Below are 22,015 nucleotides of genomic sequence, written 5' to 3'. Positions count from 1 at the left end.
ATCTCAAGTATGTGGTTGGTATATACAGGAGACTTGTGTCTTGTATAGGATACTTACTATCTTGGCATTTTATAGTCCTCAAGTGGCATCTTCTCGTATCACAATGTGTCTAGTATTAGTGCTCCTCTTTATGGTTTCTCTCCATTCATTTGCTGGGAATATTTATGTAATTGCCTTGTTTTGCTTATAAATGTCATTGTACGCCTTCCATCACTGTTAAAGTCCCAGTTAATTCTCCATTCATTTGATGGAAAGCAGTCAGTTGACTTTTTAGGTAAAGGTGATACATAAAACTCCATTATCAAAAACCATTGAAAACAGAAAATCATTCTGTTGTAAATTAGCTTGATACTTCACCATATAACTTTTATCTTTACAACAAATATTTTTTTAGTGAATGGTTTTATCAACATTAATCTTTTGTTTAGTAATTCTTTATGTATTTGTTGTATTTTTGCATCTACACAGGTCACTGTGTTGAATGAAACGAGATTAGTTAGCAGAGTAATCGTAATTACTGAGGCATCTGAGTTGGTGTATCTCCAATATTGGCTACCTGTTTCATTTACTGCAGTACTGTACTATCCTGAAAGTTTAATAAAGGCAGAACTTTGTGTGACATTAGACTGACGAGGCCACACAGTTTTGAAATTTCAAGATAATGAATGAAAAAGTGGTGATTATAATAATATTTTTTCTACGTGATGGAGTGCTTCACTACAGATTTTTTCAGAGGTGCCATTTATGACATTATGATACATTCATCAAATGGGATTTTTCACCAAAATCTTGTTTGTGTGTGAATTTTAGTGATAACATTGCTTATGGAAAAAAAAAGAATCAAAATAATAAAAGTTGTTGTTTGACATGTCTCTGTAGCCTGAAGATAGGTTAGCAGAAGTGAAGATCATAAAACTTGGCCTAAAATCCTAAACACCACTCCTGAAGGACACACACACACACACACACACACACACACACACACACACACACACACAAATATAACTTGGGCTGTTCTGGGTGCAAAGGAATCAGAAGTTTATAATTTTAGGACAGTGTCTTGAAGCAGCCCATATCTAGGTGGTGACTGTGCGCTCACATCACTGCAAAAGAGAAAAGTTGCATTGTGCATGTAGCAGTCGGAAGAAGACTGTATGACATTTCAGTCGCAGCACAAAAGTGAAAATTTCGTATATGAAGATAAGTGATTTTTAAGTTAAAAACAAGCTTAATTGCTATACAAAAACAATGGCACATACTAATGTCAGATTACTTGACTTCCTGAAAGCCATTGATCTTCTTCTGCCTAATTGCTTAGTAAACAAATTGTGTGTAGATAGAATCTCTTAAGAGTTGCGCATCTATATATGACTTCCTGAGAAATATAACGCACTGTCTTGTCCTTAATGAGATGTTAACAGAAGTGAATACACTATACAAAAGTCTGATAGAGGCATCATTATTCACAATACATGCAAATAACCAAATAACATTTGTAGTTTTCTAGTTTATGGTTCAAGATTGATGCAGTTGTAGTATGCTGGGAAACAAGAATGTTCATCAGTATTCTTTAAGTACAAACAATGTAGTATGCACAAACAAGAAACAAATCAGATATTACTTGTTTTGTACACCAGCGAGAAATCGTTACACTTGGCCAAAGTGGCTATATTTTAAAGGACTAATCTTGTGTTAATATTGGAAGACCATAGTGGTAAACATAGCAAAATCAATGAACATGGAAGCTCTCATTTGTGGATTGTGTCATTTGTTAATATAGTAAATAGAAAAGGGCAGATGATGGTAGATTCATTACTTATACTCTGTCACAATCCATAGTGTGGCCTCTACAGTATGTATATTGTTATAAGTGCATGCATAAGTTTTGAAGCACCTTAAAATTCCTATTGAAGACAACTAAGTGTGTTCTTAGTCACAAAATGTTTTATTTTTATTTTTTATTTTTATTAATGTGTGATGCATTTTGGCCCATTTTGATTCATCTTCAGGTACTACTTTAGGTCTTAAATTCTTATCGAATAGGCAGTTGACCATGTTTGCACCTGTTGCCAAAATGTTCCTGATTTACTAGAAATTTGAATATACAACTTAGCATGAACTTAATTTGAATATTCATAGGTTCTTTATAAATCTTGTGCTCTCTTCTGGAGAAGGGAGTATTTCTTTTTTTCTTCCCCTCACTCATGTGGTGGACATTTTAATTGAGCTTTTAAGTGTGTGCAAAATATATTTAGTTACATCTTGTTTCAGTGTTGCGTTTAGGGCTACAACAACCCTCCACCCTTTCTCACCTGTCTCATTACCCCCACCTTTCCCCACCTCATACTCCAAATCACTGAATAGGTAAGCTAATTCTCTGTTCAGAGGAAGGCAAAAGTGTACTATCTCATATAGACCCATTAGCCACTGTAAGGTCAAACCAAACAATGGCATAATGCCTGCTCTACTTTAAGGACTATGCCAAGCTTAGGTCTTGGCTTTGTAACCCACACAAGAGTTCTGAGCAATCACAACTGTGTTGTTAAAGTAAGGATTTTTGTTAGTGAAAAGAGAGTGTATTGGTTCTTCCTTGACAGTGTCATTGCAGAATGCTTTGTAATTAATACATAAATAATCTGGGTGTAAATGTACCAACTCACTGAATAGTGAAGGTGTTGAGATGTTAGCAGGCTCATAAACAGAACTGAAATGTTTCTTGATTTCTGGCAAGTTCTTTTTGTGTTATCACATTTGTAATGAACATGATGTATGGACTTCATTTCAGAATGGAGGACTGGCACATCTGGAAGACTGATATTGTATGATGAAGATAGTACTACAAAGACAGAAGGGGAATGGAAGAAGAGGAATACATTGAATCATTACAGGGTAAGTGTTTGTTATGACTAGTTGTATCATTAAACAAACAGTGAAAATCTCTCCAGCAAATTTAGTTTCCCCTCTGTTTCTGTAAAGACAGTTCTTGAAATACTTCTGTTGTTGTGTCAAGATTTTGTTTTTTTCTGTTTTTCGTAGGGAGTGATGATGTAGTGTTAATAAAATTTGAGGCTTTCATATTTGAGCTCTTTGTTTGTAAGTTGTCAGCTTGTGGAACAAGTCTCAAAATAATAAGTTACACAAGAACACAGGATGATTACTTATCTGTGCAGGGAATCTGCTATTTTCTCATACCATGTATTGACAGGTTTCCTAGTTGGATTTGTTGGAATAGTATTGCTAGCCACATGTTCCCTGTAAAGAAACATCCAGAAACATACAGGAAACTCCAAACACATGATGTCAGCTAATGAATTCTGCTAATTATGTACATTGTTCTGTTCAGATACACATACTACAGTATCCTCTGGTGATAAATCACCATAAATAAACTCCAACTATTGGTAAGTTAATAGAATAAAAAAATCCACATCAGCTACCAGAAATTTCTTATTTATTAGATGACTGGTTTTGAAGCATGAGGCTTTATCTTCCAATACCACCAAATAATAATGGAAACATGAATGCTGAGCTGTTGAGGTGGGTACCACAGTTTCTGACCATATGCTCCCATGTGTTTGTTTGAAGTAGATGTGATGTCCCATAACTGACTGGCCCAACAGCCACACACATGTGTTTCCATAACTATTTGGTGGCACCTGAAGATGAAGCCTTAGGCTTTAAAACTGGTCATGCAAAAAAAAAAAAAAAAAAAAAAAAAAAAGAGGGATTACTGGCAACTGAAGTGGATTTTTTATTCTGTTAATATGTTCCTCAGTTGCAGATGTTCACCTGATCAAATATTTTGCACCATTGAAAAGTGTTGTTCCTTCGTCACTCAGAGAGAATATACAGTATTGTTGCAGTACATATAACCCTCACTCCTTTCATCTTACAACAATTTAGTCCATAATTTACTTTATTGTTGCTGTGTAACCAGATTGTTTTTACCATCATCAAACAATTTAATTGCACTGAAGCAACAGCATCACAGTAAAAAGTACCAAAATCAGGTGTCAACTTTATATACATTTCAAATGATGACTTACTGCCTGAAATGCATATTATCCATTTGGTACTTTCTGCAGTGATGCTTTTACTTCAGTGGAGCTAAATTATTTTGTGAGGGCATAATACTGAAGCTGGTCCCAAAGTAAAAAGAAAACTGTGTAATATTATCAGTTTATATTTGGTTTCTGATGTTCCTTTAGACAATATGTCTAGAACTGTAGAAAATTAAGGAGTTGCCACATTTATAACTGAAGGCCACATATTTGGACACTGGACTTGCATTCCCGCGTCCGGCCATCCTGATTTAGGTTTTTCGTGATTTCCCTAAATCTCTCCAGGCAAATGCTGGGATGGTTCCTTCGAAAGGGCACGGCCGACTTCCTTTCCTAATCCGATGAGACCGATGACCTTGCTGTCTGGTCTCCTCCCCCAAAACAACCCCAACCCAATCCCACATATTTGGAAAGAAAGAAACGAATTTTTCAGATGTCTGCACATAGAAGTGTGTGCTTATGGGGTGATAAAAATAATATATAATAAAAAACTTACAAACATAACTTAGCCAAAAAGAAGCAGTTAACAGTGTGTGATGATTTCAAAGACTTCTGGGTGGAAAAAATAACTATAAACATTATTTGACTTTTAAAATGTTATTTCAGTTATTAGTTGTGCAACGTATGTGGCTAAAGATATTATTACTCCGATCAACAATACCATCACAGATGTATAAATGTTATAATGCTAGTGAATGTAAGTCCTACATGATGCGCTGCCATTTGTGTCAAACATTGTGGTATAGCAGCATTGGAAGAAGTCTGTAATGGTCAGTTACATTAATTTAAAACAGCAGGACCAAATATTTAAGAAATAATTCTAATGACATGGGCTGGACGGGAATTTGCAAGGAACCAAATCCTGAAGTACTATGTAATGTCAACAGTTTGTGAAGTTCAGATCATTCATGAAACATGTAATTAAATGAAACTTGGTTCTCTTTGCAGCTTCACTGCCATTTTTAAATGTTTATTGGGAATAAAATGTTTGTTTATGAATACCAGAAAAAATTAATTCATACTATTTCTCTCATGATTCATAGTGTACTCTACAAAAAATGTAAAATGTGTTTCTTTATGTTGTAGGTACCTGATGGTGCATCACTGAGTCTGGTTTCAAAGCAATCGTCCATATATAATCTGTCTATTCTTTCTGAGAAGACAGACAAGTCTCATAAATATGAGACACTTAATCTGTCCAAATTCAGTTCAGCCAGTCCTCCTTTAAGTCGTGCAACATCACCATTGAATCATGACCATGATGGAGGGGTCAAGGTAGGTTTATGTCTGCAATGTTCATAAATATTCTAGACAGTTTTAATTTATATTTAACATTATTACTTAGTGGTACTAAATACTCCTCTTGTACCCATATATTAATATTATTTTATGCCTATTCAGATGTGATCCTTGAAGTGAATTGGGTAATAAATTTATTTCTCATCAGGTATATAAAGTAACTTCACTGTTTTTTAGATACCTGTCTCATTTTAACATGCAAAAAATTGCTAATCAAAATATTGCTCACCCTCTCCTAACATTAAAGCTATATATTCTACATTTACAGTTATGCTGGGAATAATCTGTTTTATTATGTATCTTTAAAGCCTATACTGTGTGTCTGAATTGTTTTTGTGTTCTTTTTTTGGGATAAATGGGCAAGCATCCCACCATTAACATAATAGGGCATGGGTGACTAAGGAAAAACCATGTTCAGATTAGGAAGTTATAAGTTCAATACTAGGCTGTCACAGATATATTGCAGCAAAACTGGTTTTGATAAGGATGCAGGATCACACTTGGGGTAAGGTGTGCGAACAGCTTGATAACTTGACATCATATTTATTCTTCATTAATCAAACTTAATATCTACTGAGACATATGTACCTGTATTCATATACAGTTTGCACTTTTATAGTGGTACCTAATTCATTAACTACAGAGCATGTCAGATCAGTGTGCTGGTTGATTAGGTATTGCATTCAAACCAACAGGCCCCATCTTCACCCTTTATCATTGCACTCAACCAATCGTGTTTCTAATAATCAGAGATTGCCATCACTTGCCTGCTATTCAAAAGTGTGTACAAGCTTAAGAGTGACTGTAAGTCCTGGGTGGAATGGGAAGTTTAGAAGAGTAAAAATAACTGCTCACAGTATTGTTGAGATATTGGGCAGAAAGCAGGAGCATTAACAAAATTTTGAACTTGTAACTTAGCCTTCACACAATGTCTTCCTTCAGAGCAAATATGGTCATGGTGCATGTTCATTAGAAAACAGCAACAAAAACTCTTAGACATAATTTGTTGATACATTGTATGTGTGAGCAAGTCAAATGGAGTACACAAGACAGAAAGAGATTAAATTGGAAATACTTTTTTGTCTCATTGGTTCATTTTTACTAAACCCTCACATGTCAGACAAGGGGTTTTCTTATCAATACATGTGCTCTTACATGGTGTGAAACAAATTATCCTGGAGTTCTTTCTCAATGAGGGATTGCTGATTTGATGAGGGTCACAGAAGAAGTTATCGAGAGACCAATTTCCATGGTTGTTGCTATGCCTGCATCCTTTGATGGTGATCATATGTGCGTGACAGTTGCAAATGGTGATAGTGGCATGTGATTTATGACCCACTGTTGAGTATGCCACACTGAAATACCTGCAGCAGGCATATAGTGACAGGAAAAAGCCCACTGTTGCATGCATCCTTGCCCTGTCATTGGTATTACTAACTGTGGGGTACAAAACACTAAAAATATTGCATGGGTGCACTGACTCCAACTGATGGTGTCTGCTTCTAAATTCATGAAGTAGGCACTGTTCCACATTGTTTGGAATCTACATAATACAGAAAACACTGTACCCACAAAGTGCTGAAAGTACTAGAAAAGGTCACTCTGTTACGCACATCACTTGTTTGACATACACAATGTGAACTGCACAATCTCCCAATGTGAGGTCACTTCTCTATCTCTTTTTTGTCATTTACATCTTTTTTGTACCTCTCTCTCATCAGTTGTTCATCCTGGAAATTATATTTTTTATTGTTTTGTACATGTTGCAGTCTGTCAGGCCTCTGGAAATGAATAATTGAACCTTGAATGGAGCAATTTTTGTTGTTGTGGTCTTCAGTGTGAAGACTGGTTTGATGCAGCTCTCCATGCTGCTCTATCTTGTGTGAGCCTCTTCATCTGCGAATAACTACTGCAATACTCTGAGTCTGCTTCCTGTATTCATCCTTGGTCTCCCTTTATGATTTTTACCCCCACACACTTCCCTCCAGTACTAAATTGGTGATCCCTTGATCTCTCAGAATATGTACTCTCAACTGATCCCTTCTTTTGGTCAAGTTGTGCCACAAATTAATTGTCTCCCCAATTCTATTCAGTACATCCTCATTAGTTATGTGATCAACCCATCTAATCTTCAGCATTCTTCTGTAGCACCACATTTCAAAAGGTTCTATTCACTGTTTATCTGAGCTGTTTATCATTCATGTTTCACTTCCATACATGGCTACACTCCAGACAAATACCTTCGGAAAATATTTCCTAAAACTTAAATCTGTGTTTGATTGAACAAATTTCTCTTCTTTAGTAATGGTTTCCTTTCCATTTCCAGTCTACAGTTTATATCCTCTCTACTTCAGCCATCATGAGTTATTTTGCTGCCTAAACAACAAAACTCATCTACTACTTTAAGTGTCTCGTTTCATAAGTTGATTTCCTGAACATCACCCTATTTAATTGGACTACATTCTGTTATCCTTGTTTTTCGTTTGTTGATGTTCATTCTATATCCTCCTTATGAGACACTGTCCATTCCGTTCAACTGATCTTCCAAGTCCTTTGCTGTCTATGACAGAATTACAATGTCACTAGCAAACCTCAAAGTTTTTATTTCTTCTCCCTGGACTTTTAATTCCTACTCCAAATTTATCTTTGGTTTCCTTTACTGCTTGTGAAATGCACATATTGAATAACATTGGGGGTAGGCTGCAACCCTGTCTCACACCCTTTTCAACCACTGCCTCCCTTTCATGCCCCTCGACCCATATAACTGCCAATCCCGTCTCCGACCATCCTGATTTAGGTTTTCCGTGATTTCCCTAAATCGCTTCAGGCAAATACCAGGATGGTTCCTTTGAAAGGGCACGGCCGATTTCCTTTCCCATCCTTCCCTCACCCCGAGCTTGCGCTCCGTCTCTAATGACCTCGTTGTCGACGGGACGTTAAACACTAATCTCCTCCTCCATATAACTGCCATCTGGTTTCTGTTAAAGTTGTAAATAGCCTTTTGCTCCATGTATTTTACCCTTGCTATCTTCAGAATTTCAAAGAGAGTATTCCAGTCAACATTGTGAAAAGCTTCCTTTAAGCCTACATATGCTATAAATGTAGGTTTGCCTTTCCTTAACCTATCCTCTAAGATAATTCATAGGGTCAGTATTGCCTCGTGTGTTCCCACATTTCTGCAGAAGACAAACTGATCCTCCCTGAGGTTGATTTCTACCAGTTTTTCCATTCTTCTGTAAAGAATTTGTGTTAATATTTTGCAACCATGACTTTTTAAACTGATAGTTCAGTAATTTTCACACTTGTCAGCAACTGCTTGCTTTGGAATTGGAATTACTACATTCTTCTTGAAGTGAAGTGTGAGTGTCTTCTGCATGTCTCATACATCTTGCACACCATATGGAAGAGTTTTGTCTTAGCTGGCTCTCCCAAGGCTATCAGTAGCTGTGATGGGATATTGTCTACACCTGGGGCCTTGTTTTGACTTATATCTTTCAGAGCTATGTCAAATTCTTCTCCCAGCATCACATCTCCAATCTCACCTTCATCTACATCCACTTCCCTTACTATAATGTTGCTTTAAAGTTAATCTCCCTTTTATAGATCCTCAGCATACCCTCAATATGCTCCTTCAACCTGTCACCTTTTCCTTCTTTGCTTAGGACTGGTTTGCCATCTGAACTCTATATATTCATACAGCTGCTTCTCTTTTCTCCAAAGGCCTCTTTAATTTTCCTATAGTTGGTATCGATCTTTCCTGTAGTGAATTTGTCCTCTAGCCATTCCTGCTTAAACATTTTGTGCTTCCAGTCAGTCTCATTTTTTAAATGTTTGTGTTCCCTTTCACCTGCTTCATTTGTAGCATTTTTACATTTTCTCCTTTCAGCAATTAAATTCAATCTCTCTTCTGTTATCCAAGGATTTGTACTAGGCCTTGTCTTTTTACCTATTTGATCCTCTGCTGCCTTCAGTACTTTATCTCTTGAAGTTACCCATTCATCTTCTACTGTATTCCTTCCCTCTCTTCTAGTCAACCACTGTTTAATGCTCTCTCTGAAACTCTCAACAACCTCTCGTTCATTCTTCTTATACAGTAATTTCTTCAGTTTTAATGTATAGTTCATAACCAATAAATTGTGCTCAGAGTCCACATCTGCTGCTGGAAATGTCTTACAGATATCCAGTGGAGCAATTAAGGTAATGAAAGTATTGGATTTTGTTATTAAAATGTGATTTTACATAGCACCCAGTCATAAAAAAGTACACAATTGATTTGATTTATGCTATGGGCCTTCTCCTCTTAATGCTAAGAGGAAATTTAATGTAATCAGTAAATACGCTCTCAATCTTCTGCCCAAACAGTAATTCACATGATACTTTTCCTATGCTGGTGGGATTTGAACTAATCATAAACTTTTTGAAAGCTGCTAATTTATCAGCCTACAGGTGGTGCTTCCCATAGTGGCCCAGAGTTACAGATTCCTCTCAGTTTCACACAAGTGGTAGAGCTCTCCTCAGATTTGATATTTGCTTCTATGAATTCCTAAATGAAAATGTGACAAATTCAGATGGTGCAATATAAGTGCTTCATATGATTTTGGAACTATCTGTTCAAATACTTCACATTTTTTTGCATTCCAAAACACAGTGTCTCCTCCTTCAATAATTTCAGCAAGGCCAAATTATTTAAACAGAAGTTGCCCCCAAATCTGTGATAAAAACAACATGGACTTAAAACAGTTTTTTGTTGCTTCTAACATTGTGTTAATGGAAAATTTTGAGTTGACTTCAGTTTAGTGGGGTAAGGCATTGGTGATTTTGGCGACATGATGTGTGTCAAAATATTAATGATCTCATTGCATCTTCTCATTTTTTTCTCTTTTTTTTTTTTTCAAGCTTACAGTGATGCCATATGTGCAGTTCCCAAGTGCTCTTCAGTTACATTTATTACTTGAAAATGTCACCTATGTTCAGAGTAACTCTTGTTTAATACTCACTTATTAATAACTGGAGGAGGAAAGGTAGATACATTTGGATTTTAAGTCCCATCAATGATGGGGTCATTAGACAAAGAGCAAAAGGTTGATTTGGATCACAGTAGGGAAGGAAATAGGTCATGTCCTTTCCTGAAGAATTATGTCAGCATTTGTCTTAAATGATTTAGGGAAACCACAGAAAACCTAAATCTGGATAGCCATATGGAGATATGAAGTGTCATTGTCCCCAATGTGAGCCTACTGTCTTTTCCACTGTGTTACCTCACACAGTCCCCAGTACTTGTTTTTTTTCTTCTCATTATTTAACTGTTCTGCACACTTTGTCAGTTCTTCTGTCTAGTTCAGTTCACTTACATGCCATACTTGAATTAATTTGATTAGTTGTTCGTTGGTTTTGCAACGTATTTTTGTATCTTCAGTTGTGGCTTCCAGTATTTTTTATTGAGTGTTACAAGTCATCTGTAACTTCCTGAAAATCTTCATTCTGCTCATGTTGTTTTTTCACTGCCTGTATATCAACTACAACCTTTTCACTTGTCAGCTGAAATTCCTCCTGTAATTCATGATTACTCTAGACAATTGCTTCTTTGACTTTCTGTGTAATTTTCCAATCAATCTTTTTAATGGGCCCCTGCAATTTCTGGCACAATTGTGCCTGTGATTCTTGTATGGGCCTTAATAACAATTAGAGATTAATAACACTAATCCCATCAGTTCACTAGTTATATCTCAAGTCTTTTGAAGCTTTAATACTCACAGTTCACTATTCGGTCTTGCTTTCTACTTCCTGCAACAACACTACACTACAATTTGTTTGAAGTACTGTTATACATATGCTACAAACTCATCAAAGTTCTGTGTCTTCTGCATTGGCTGTGTCCATTGGTGAGCAGCAGTCAGCACTGGAAGAATGTTGCCATCATTGAGTTTGTACTCGCCAAGTAAACTAAGAAATTTACTTTCTCATTAAAAGATATGGTAGTAATGACTATAGTACTTCTGCAGCCAGTGGTACACACTTTGTAGTGAAAGAGAATAGCAATTTTCTTACCACTTCATGTAATATTGATTTCTTGTTTATGAAAAGTGTCATGAACATATCAAACTCCAGATGTATTGACTGAGTGTTTAAAATTGTTTACATTCAGTTTATAAGTGATTTACATTCTTAGCTGTAAACTCACTTCTTTTTTATTTCATTTCCAGGTGTGGCATCTGGTTAAACATCATGATTCAGATGCACAGAAAGAAGGTGAACGTGGCAATAAAATGGTTTCTGAAATCTATCTCACCAGGTTACTTGCTACAAAAGTAAGTAAATCTCAGTTTTAAAAGATGTGTGTGTGTGTGTGTGTGTGTGTGTGTGTGTGTGTGTGTGTGTGAGAGAGAGAGAGAGAGAGAGAGAGAGAGAGAGAGAGAGAGAGAGAGTTAGCTTCCACTTTCACAATTCTTAATTTTGAGTTGCAAGATAGACAAGAGAAGACTACTCTTGTTTCTGCACATTTAATTCTGATTTATAAATGTGATTGTTCCAGGGTACACTGCAGAAATTTGTGGATGACTTGTTCGAGACAATCTTTAGCACAGCACACCGGGGGAGTGCACTCCCATTGGCCATTAAATATATGTTCGACTTTCTAGATGACCAAGCATTACAGCATGGTATTTCTGATCCTGAGGTTGTACACACATGGAAGAGCAATAGGTGTGTGTTTGTGCTTTACTTTATGAATGTTCTAGAAATTAAACTTAGTAAAAAAATAATTACTTATCTTATATTTCTTTCTGGTAGATAAATGAAATTCAAAGTACATATTGTGTGATCGGAAAGATAATGCTGCCATTAATGACCTGTGGTGTGAGATATGCATGTGAAAGCAGCAAACCAGAGTACACACGATGCATTAATGTTTGGAGCTGATTTTTCGTAGAAAGACAGCATACACTACACTTCTTTGTTCTCGTCTGGAGTGTTGCTGTGCCTAGTGAGATCCTTACTGCTTGAGATTGGTGGAGGATGTTGAAAATGTTTGAAAAAGACAATTTTATTTGTATTATAATAGACTAGTGGAGAGAAAGTGACAAATGTGATAAGTGAGTTTGAGTGGCAATCATTAACACAAAGGTTTTTTTCACTGCAGCAGAATCTTCTCATGAAATTACAGTCACCAATTTTATCATCTGAACTGTAAAATATCTTTTGACTCCCAGCTACATAGGAGGAAATTATCCATGTAACAAAATAAAGAGTGCTTACATGGAAAGATTTAGGTGTTCATTTTTTCAACATACTATTAAAGAGTGGAACGGTAAAGAAATTGTCTGAAAGTAGTTGTGTGCACCCTCTGCCAAAAATTTAAATGTGAGTTGCTGAAGAATTATGTAGGTTAGATGTATATGTGTATGTAGAGTAGTCAAAGGTTAATCCTGGCAGCTGATTCACAATTTTAGTTTCCTGCTATCATATACCACAAGCCCATTGTTATGTACATCAGAAAAGGCAAATATGGAATAGTAAAGTATTCATCTTTATTATGTAACAACTGTATCTAGGGAAAGCAAACTGTTCTGTGTATTGCTGTAGGTGAGAACACTATTACACTTTGCTGTTAGAGACTGAATGGTCATAAATTTCATCTCTTTATAATATACTACCTATGTTTTTCCAAGTTTACTACTCTGTTCCAAATGAGCTCTCTTATCATTCTTGATGTCCATGAGACACTTTGTGACATTACTTGAATTTTGTATGATGATAAGCATGCTGGACTTCTGGCCAATGTTGGCAGTACAGTTTCCTACTTTCATTGATACAGTGGTGTCTTAGACCTCTGGGTTGAACAAAAATTGTTGTAGCCTGAATTTGTTCTTTACATTTACAGTGTTTATCATTGAGATACTGTAGTTCTGATGTATTCATCAAAATTCATTGCTTATTCACTTTTATGCATCACTTACAGTGAACTTAGTCACCACTCTGGTCCCACCTAAGAGAATATTATCCAAAATTTTGTTTACAATACCTCCTGTTTGTGATAATTAGACACTGTAGACCATCTACAATCTACTTTCTGTAATGACATCATCTTCTTTCATTTCAGTTTGCCTCTTCGCTTTTGGGTTAATTTAATCAAGAATCCAAATTTTGTATTTGATATACACAAGTCAAATATCGTGGACTCCTGCCTTTCTGTTGTAGCTCAGACATTTATGGATTCCTGCTCTACATCAGACCATAGACTAGGTAAGTCATAAATAGTAAGTGTATAAGACAGAGTGAGTTATCAGTTTGATAATGAAATATTATGAAATTGTTTGCCAGAAGTCACCAAACATTTTGTTTTACAATTATAAACCTGTCAAAATTTAGGAGCTTTTGTGTCATCTTTAATTCAATTGTATTACAGTGATGACTGTTAAATGTAGCACACATTTCTGCTTTGATTTTCAGGAAAGGATTCACCTAGTTCTAAGTTACTTTATGCCAAGGACATTCCTGTGTACAAAGAATGGGTAGAGAGATACTATGCAGATATTAAAATGATGCCTGCCATATCAGACCAAGATATGAATGCAATGCTTGCAGAGGAGTCTCGGGTAAGTTACTAGAAAACTTTACTAGTTAAAGTTACTTAATGGTAAGATCCACTAATTTTTTTAGAAAAAACTGGGCTTTATCAAGACAACTTCTCATATTTAATTGAATAACTGAGATGCATTTTGGAACAAAATATCTGGTTTTATGTTTCTGTGATATCTTTGAGTTATTCCAGTTTCCTCTATGAATTTCATTAGTTTATTTTTGATATTTGTCAGCAAGACACTTTTGCCTTGAAAATGGTGTACAATAGGTATCCTCGTCACTGATCAACTGCCAAAAACTGAACTAAACAGTTTTGGAATCCAGATGTATGAGAGCACTGTTTAATGAGAGTGAGTTGATAAACATTACTAAGATACATTATCTCCTGGTTTCTGAACAGAGATCTCTGTCAAATCACCACAGAAAATGCAATAAGAGCTATAACTTATGCACATAATTTTTTTTAATTATGCAGCTATTTACCTTTTACAAAATTTTGTTTAGAGATCTAATGTTAAAAGAAAACTGGAAAATACACGCCTACTGTAAATTAGCCACTCATTTTCAAAGCTCTACATTTTCTATCATTACATGAACAAATATGACAGCTGCATGAATAGATCCATAAACTCACCAAGTTTGCATTTTGGAGTCTGCAAATGTTCTACAAGTGTCCCTCTGGTTACACAAAATACGTCCAAGCAGTACTCAAGTTTGTTTGGTAACATATGTATCAATATTCTGTCAGAGGTAATTACAACAACATTGATGCATTCCCTGAGCTGTTCCAATCTTAACAGCAGTGGGGGTACATCAATGTGGTCCTTAATGTACCACTGACAGCAAAAGTCACAGGGCATTAGATCAGGCGACCTGGGGGGCCACGGGACAGAGCCACATCAGCTTCACCAGTATACCCAATGCAGCGATGCGGAAGTTTATTGTTATTTAGGTAGCAACAGACATCAATGCTCAAATGAGGGGATGCTCCACCTTGTTGGAAGATGAAATTCTCATAATCAGCAGTCATGTGAGAAAACAAACCACAACCACAACTACAACATAAGAAGGTAAAAGGTATCCATCAAATTCTTCTCACAGAAGTAAAATGGCCCACACAGCTTTGTCTGTGACATTGCACACAAAACTCTTTTCTTGCTTTGTCAACATTTTGCTTATAGCCAGATCAAAATTACTTGATAGTTGACACTTCACACGTTGGAGTTGGTTTCCACCAGATCTCGCAACATCACTCCCGAACAGTTCACCGTTGCCAGACTGCCCGAACAGTTGGACATTTCACTTCCAATTTCTTATCCTGCATTGTTTCTTGATGTGTTTGGATCCCAAATTCATCACAAATGATAACTACTCCAAAAACAACAAATACGCAACGATGCTTATGAAACACACGTTTCATACACGGCACTGACCAAACATTACTGGATACTTCTGCACAAGACATGATTCAGCATCGCCTTAGGCAGTAATCGTAATCACAGAGATTGTCTTACATAAGATAAGCTTTGCACATTATTTGAAGCCAAATTTTTGAAGGCTACAATTCACCATTGTGACTGGGTCATCACAGTCATAAGTTTGCTGCATAATCCAGTCTTGTGCCATAGCACAATGTTGATCTTATAAACCTGACATACAGAAGACTATGGATTTGAATCTCCTCAAATTAGTGATTTTTTTTTAAATTTTTAATCTAATTGAAAGAGTTTGATTATTACTTTTATTCAGTTAATTGGTTTAAATGTAATCTTTTTATTTCTAATTCTTTGTTGTGTCATCTTCATCATTGTTTTGACTTTTTTTATTTGCTCTTATTCTTCTTCCTATCATTCTTTTTTCATTTGGAATCTACCTGTGTTGCCTATAATCTGCAGTGAAGTGCCAATGAGGACTGCTCATTGGTCGGTAATGTGGCAGGTCATGTAGCCAATGTGAAGATTGTTACAGGTAACCAATGATAGCGAGAAATTGCAGTTTGCTTTTAGTGCTGAAACTGACCTTTTTTTCTGTCTTGAGTTTGCTCATGTTAGCTTTAGCCACTGTGGACAAAGCAGTCATGATTTTAGTTCTGCCACAAATCATTGAGTGCCGTTTTCTTGGACACATTGCACATCACAAGGTTGTGGTTAGCTTAGGAATGAGTTTAAATCCTGGGCTATACATCTTCCAAAGTTTAGTCAGTGGTCACATAGAATCAGCTGTTGCAGAGCATCTCATGTTTCTGACATACCTCACAGCAGCCACTTCCAACATGTTAACATGTTTTGTGAAGTGACCCGCTGTGTTTGTGTATCACCTATAACTGAGCAGTAGCTGGCAGCTGTGCGGCAACACTGTAGCTGCAAGTGACAGATGTCAACTATCAAGTAATTTTAACCAGACTATAGGCACACTCATAATGCCAGCTGGTGGACACAGTGCAAACTCAGTGAGTTTACAGTTCTGTTCATGCATCGATCATATTTGTATGTGTAATATTTTGGAAAATATGGAACTTTGAAAATTAGTAAATAATTTATAGTAGCTCTGTACATTGGTAGGAAAGAGTTTGAATGATAACAATAAATCATTCCTGCAGGATGATTTCAGTAAATTTAATCACTGAAAAAACTCATTTTTACCAACTACAATCAGACTGGACGAGAGACTAATCTTTGTTTGGTTTTAAAGTGGTTCTTCTGTGCTATTCTTGGAGCCCTAGTGATAAAATTTGTCAAAGGTGTAAATGTAAATGTTGAAAGGGTGCATTTCCTGCTCAAGAAGACCAAACTCTGTGAAGGAGGCAGTATGAAAATTCGAAAAACTGTGAAGAAATTCCTTCATGGTGTGAGTGAAACTAGGGTTGGATAGAGTAGTGGTAGTATGAAAGACTGCAACATATTTTAATTATACATGAAAATTTTTGATGTATGGAAAACAAATGTATAATGAATTTTATGTTTCATAAAGCAGTTATTCTTAGGATAAATGAGTAAATTTGTCTCATATTCTGAATCAGATGTTCACAATAACCAATGAAAAGATGTGCCAAAAGGGGAGATGCCCGTGTATCATAATCGTGCACTGTACCAATGCAGTACTTTACAGAAGTGATCTATGTTGAGAAAACAAGTTAAAATTATCCAGTAGCTGAGAACAGCAGCTAAAACTTTGTCTCATTTGTAATATATGATAAGTTTATAGCAAGAAGCCAAACATCTTTTAGTATGAAAGCAAGTACAATTTTTTCAAGAGAGGTCATAAATTTTGCACTAGTTCTCTAACAATTAATGGAATGATTTTATTTATATTTCAGGACTATCTGTTCGTTTAATTTAATCAGTATTTTGTGTACAAAATTGCCATATACTGCTAAATAAACATAATTTTTGTAATTAACATGCTACAGTCAAGTAACACATCAGTAACATTCCCTTCTCCCTCACATAAAGTGCTAATCTTTCACATTTAACACACTGCTTAACAGTTCATTTGTTTTAACATACGTATTTGATGATGTCAAACACATTGACTCTTTCATGCCACAATATATTTTAGTGTTCCATTATTTATATTCATGCTTGTGGATTGCAAAGGGTTTCTTATTAACTACAACCGACTCTTAAGTATTTAAAAGAAGTGAATGCCTTCTGAAATGACTATAACATTATCTAAATGTTTGTTTTTCTATCATGTTGATATTTCTTCTCTCTCTTTTCAGCTCCACACATCAGAGTTCAATACAAATTGTGCACTACATGAGCTCTACACATATGCAATGAAGTACAATGAACAATTGACTGTAACACTGGAGGAAGATGAATTTTCTCAGAAACAAAGACTGGCATATAAGTTAGAGCAAGTGCACAACATAATGGCAGCTGAATCGAATCCGTGATGGCAGGCAGCCGGGCCAGACTCGAACTCTGCTTTTGAGGTCCGGTGTTAACCTGTCTGTGAGTGACAATGTGCGAGTGTGAACTGGTCCATTTTTGTGGGAAGAGACAATGCTCGACTGAACAACCACTCACGTCCCAGGAAAGATCCATCCAAAGTGAAGTAATTAAATTGACTGGATCATAAGTGCAAAGATTCCTCTTATCACTCTCTTTGCTCAGTGTCCAGTCAGTACGAGAATTGTAGTGTACAGACAGTCTCGCTGAGTTTCTGCGGTGGGATGTGCCTACGAGGAGATGCAAATTAGAACTTTTCCCTGAAGTGCCTCCAGTAGAAACAGACTGTATAAAAATGGAAAGCACACTCTGTAAACTGCAGTTAATATGCAGTACTTATCATACTGTTGGGCAATGTGGAAGAGGGAGATGATAAATTAAAAAAAGAAAACTAAAAAAAAGAACAAAAAAAACTGAGAGTGCAATTCAGTGTTTAATAAAATGAAACTGTCAATCAGCTGTGTTTACTGTATCACATAAAATATTAAGAGAGATACAGTTTATTCTCCATCTCATTCTCAATTTAGGCACACAATTTTCTGGTTGCTTGGTTTTCTTCTGTGCAGCAGTTTTACACCAATATAATTGTTTTCCTATTTGACGATGTATTCAAATGATTTGAAGGTCTTCCATGTTTCCTTCTTGCACAGAGTTTTCACGCCAAACCAGCACAAGAGATGCTTCACTTGTGAAGTTTTGTAAAGTTTTCCTGATTGTACCTCTCATCCAACCTGTTGTTCAGACTTGCCATCTAGTGTAGCTGTGTGTCTGTTTAGATGTTGGTGTGAGACATCAGTTTTTTTTTTTCTATGCAAGATTTGTGTATGTACAGCACACTACATCAGTGATAACTTTCAGACTCAAGGTGCGATATTGTCACAAGAGCCTCCCCTCCCTTCCTTTCATCTGCCAGTTTTTGTGGCTGATCTGTGTGTGTCGGTGTGGCATGAAAGTAATCAGCAACGATTATTATGAGGACCAAGCAATCGATCTCTGTGTGATTTCCTGTGATTGTGTGTTATGGGTATCACGTCGGTTGACTGGTATAACTCTCAATTTATGCTTTGTATAAAATGATTTGATTGTAAGAATGTGTCAAAAACTCAGGAGTTTCTGTGAAGCCACACAAAACGAAATAAATATTTCTAAGACTGCATTTTCTTGAATGTGATGGACCTATAGTGTGGCAAAAACTGCTGAGGGAGGCCACTTTGTTCGGTGCTGAAAATGCATGGAAAGGAACTGTAATGTTGATACAAATATTTTCCTTGAATCTCAGTTGTTGGCTGTCATGAATGTCCTGTATGAGCTTTTATAAATCCTTTGAACAATGTTGGTCTCCCTTATATAAATCATCACATTATGATTGTTTTATTGTATGGATATGCTCAGTGTTTGGTCACTATAATGAAAAGAATTTTTCAAGCACTTTTGTGTTTTTATTGATATTGTCCTTTCCTAATGTTCTTAACCTCTTTATACAGGAATAAATAAAATTAAAAAAAAAATGTGTTTGTGAAAAAAAGAGAGCATTTCGCAAACTGTGTCAAGTATTTAAAAATTTGGACACTACTTTCACTCATTAACCAAAGAACAAGTTTGCAGATGATGAAAATGATTGTGGAGATACAGAAATTCCTTCCTACCTTTCTCACTATAAGCAAAGACTTACTAAGGAAACTACATTGTGGTCTCATAATAGGAGCTGACAGTTCAAATCTGTATCAGCTAAAGTGTAAATTTTCTGTGTAGTTTCCATAAAATACTCTGTCAATAGCATGGCAGTCCAGTTCCATTCATGTCTGATGTGAAAAAGACTTGCTTGTTCCAAATACGTTGTGTGGAAGATTCAGTATAAAACAATGAAGAGCTCCTTACAACTTAGATGTGGTGTAGCACTTTGCTCAGTGTAGTATCATTACTTTACTGGGTAAGTCTCATATTTAAAACAGATACTGATTTGTCTTTTCTGTAACATGACAAAAATTACATATTTCATTTTGATGGCTGCTTTTGGGTTAGTTCATATGGTCACTCAGTTAATTTGCTCTCTCTCTGAGTAAAGGTACTGCAGCAACCCAGCCAGTCAGACATTAATTCAAATGATAATTGTTTGTTGCGCATTCACGGGTGCTGGCTACAAGTTTAAGGGGGTTGTAACGGAAAATGTAAGCATTTATTTAAAAAATCATTACAGCCATATTTATTAATGTAGAAATCTAAAATTTTGCAAAAGAGCTGTGTTTTAATGGGAAAATATAATAAAACATACAGGATTAATATTTTGCCTGAAATTTGAGTTTTTAATTTTTTTATTGTCTTTTTCTATAAAGATCCATAACTCAAATTCTAATCATCCAATTAATCTGAAAATTTTATTGTAGTGTCCTGAGAAGGTTATAAGACCGCTGATACACAGTTACTAATTTATGGTATAAAATTAAGAGAGTTTTTAATTTTGCACAGCCAAAATTAACTTTTTTTCTACATGCAATCATCTAAAAATCATAATATAATTGCAGGATCTCATATTTTTTAGTTACAGGGAGACAGCAACAGATTTAGAACAGTTCCTAAAAATTTCATAGCATTAGCGCATACACTTTTTGAGGAAAGGCTTCTAATATCGTGAAAAACGTAAAACAGAAAGTAAGGTTCAAAGATTTTCTTCTCATTCTTCATTCTTGTACATGTAATAAGCTTACCTCAATTTTAAAATCCTCCATGCTGATACTCCTCATCCTCCAGATTTCTCAGCTCTCCTCTTCGAATCTGCATGGGTTGTATTTGCAGGTAAGACACTGATCTGTTAGATTTCTTGACCCTGCTCTCGATGATGGTGTAAAATGCTTTTGTTGTAGACACTCCAGGATCTATACCAACTCTCTTCAGCAATTCAATTCTCCCATTATTTCTATTATTGTAACATAAAACTGCATCATAGGCACCTATTTTGAGTACTTCAAGTCCACAGAATGTCTATGTCCTTTTTGAGCATCTAATCCAAATTAAGTTACTGAGGCTTTCATTTGTATTTTGTGTCTTTCCATGAAGACACTTCCTAAGTAAATCAGGGTTTGTAAGAAACCTGAATGTGGGCTTAATTGCATTCATAACAGGTTCTGGTAATGAGTGTTTATGTGAATACGTCTCATTTATGTTACTGAATTTACACCAATCATCTTTCTGACACAGACTGTGCATTGGTGCTTGATCAATGAATTAAAAAAAAAACTTGGAAGGCCCAATGGTACTGACTGGCTGCCATGTCATCCTCATCCCTCAGGCGTCACTGGATGCGGATATGGAGGGGCATGACATCAGCACACCGTTCTCCCAGCTGTCTGTCAGGTTACGAGACCGGAGCCACTACTTCAAAATCAAGTAGCTCCTCAGTTGGCCTCACAAGGGCTGAGTGCACCCCGCTTGCCCTTGCCGACAGTGCTCAGCAGACTGGATAGTCACCCATCCAAGTGCTAGCCCAGCCTCACAGTGCTTAACTTTGGTGATCTGACAGGAACCAGTGTTACCACTGTGGCAAGGCCGTTGGCCTTGGTCAGTGGATAGTTTGTTATAAAAAAATCACCCACACAGAATACCTCATTGCCTCTAAATTATGTGTATTTTCCTTGATAGCTCTCCCATAAAATAACTGAAGAGAATCAATTTCTTTCAGAGTAAGCCTTCCTTTTCTCCTAGTGGGTTTTCCATCATCAAGTACTTCACCTTTCTTCTCTTTCAGCAAGTGACGAAGCCTTCCACCAAGCCTCTTTTGGATGTAGCCAACACATTCCAACTTTTCTATTGTTGTATTGTATGGATTTTTATCTGTTACAGCTTTGAACGAAGAGGAGTCCCCATCACCAAGGTATTTAGAATATCTAACACAGACTGGTCCTCAGGTCTGGAGAATATCCTCACAACTGCAGAAGCCTCCATGCCACCACTTGAGCCACTATAATTACTAGAGGATGCTACTGCATGCTTTTCTTGCCACAGTTTCTCACTGTCTTCATTCTTGGACATTTTCCTTGTTACATACTGGTGGCAGTATTTAGACATAATTTCTACATCTAAAACTTTACACGAGTCAATACCAATAGCAGATGCAACTCCATACAG

General features: G+C 36.2%; 1 protein-coding gene across 2 annotated transcripts in view; it reads left to right on the top strand.

The window, feature by feature from the left end:
- LOC124556856 (plexin-A4) overlaps nucleotides 1–19,321 on the top strand; it is a 973,893-nt gene extending 954,572 nt beyond the window's left edge. For both annotated transcript variants that reach the window (XM_047130878.1, XM_047130877.1), the window contains 7 exons: nucleotides 2,786–2,889; nucleotides 5,148–5,336; nucleotides 11,564–11,668; nucleotides 11,893–12,062; nucleotides 13,459–13,601; nucleotides 13,809–13,954; nucleotides 17,662–19,321. In XM_047130878.1, the coding sequence (XP_046986834.1) occupies nucleotides 2,786–2,889; nucleotides 5,148–5,336; nucleotides 11,564–11,668; nucleotides 11,893–12,062; nucleotides 13,459–13,601; nucleotides 13,809–13,954; nucleotides 17,662–17,838 (1,034 nt within the window). In that variant the 3' untranslated portion in view covers nucleotides 17,839–19,321. The remainder of the gene's footprint in view (nucleotides 1–2,785; nucleotides 2,890–5,147; nucleotides 5,337–11,563; nucleotides 11,669–11,892; nucleotides 12,063–13,458; nucleotides 13,602–13,808; nucleotides 13,955–17,661) is intronic.
- The last annotated feature ends 2,694 nt before the right edge of the window (nucleotides 19,322–22,015 follow it).

The sequence above is a fragment of the Schistocerca americana genome, chromosome X, assembly GCF_021461395.2.
Source record: "Schistocerca americana isolate TAMUIC-IGC-003095 chromosome X, iqSchAmer2.1, whole genome shotgun sequence".
Classification (NCBI taxonomy): Eukaryota; Metazoa; Arthropoda; class Insecta; order Orthoptera; family Acrididae; genus Schistocerca; species Schistocerca americana.
This window is presented reverse-complemented; position numbering and strand designations above follow the sequence as displayed.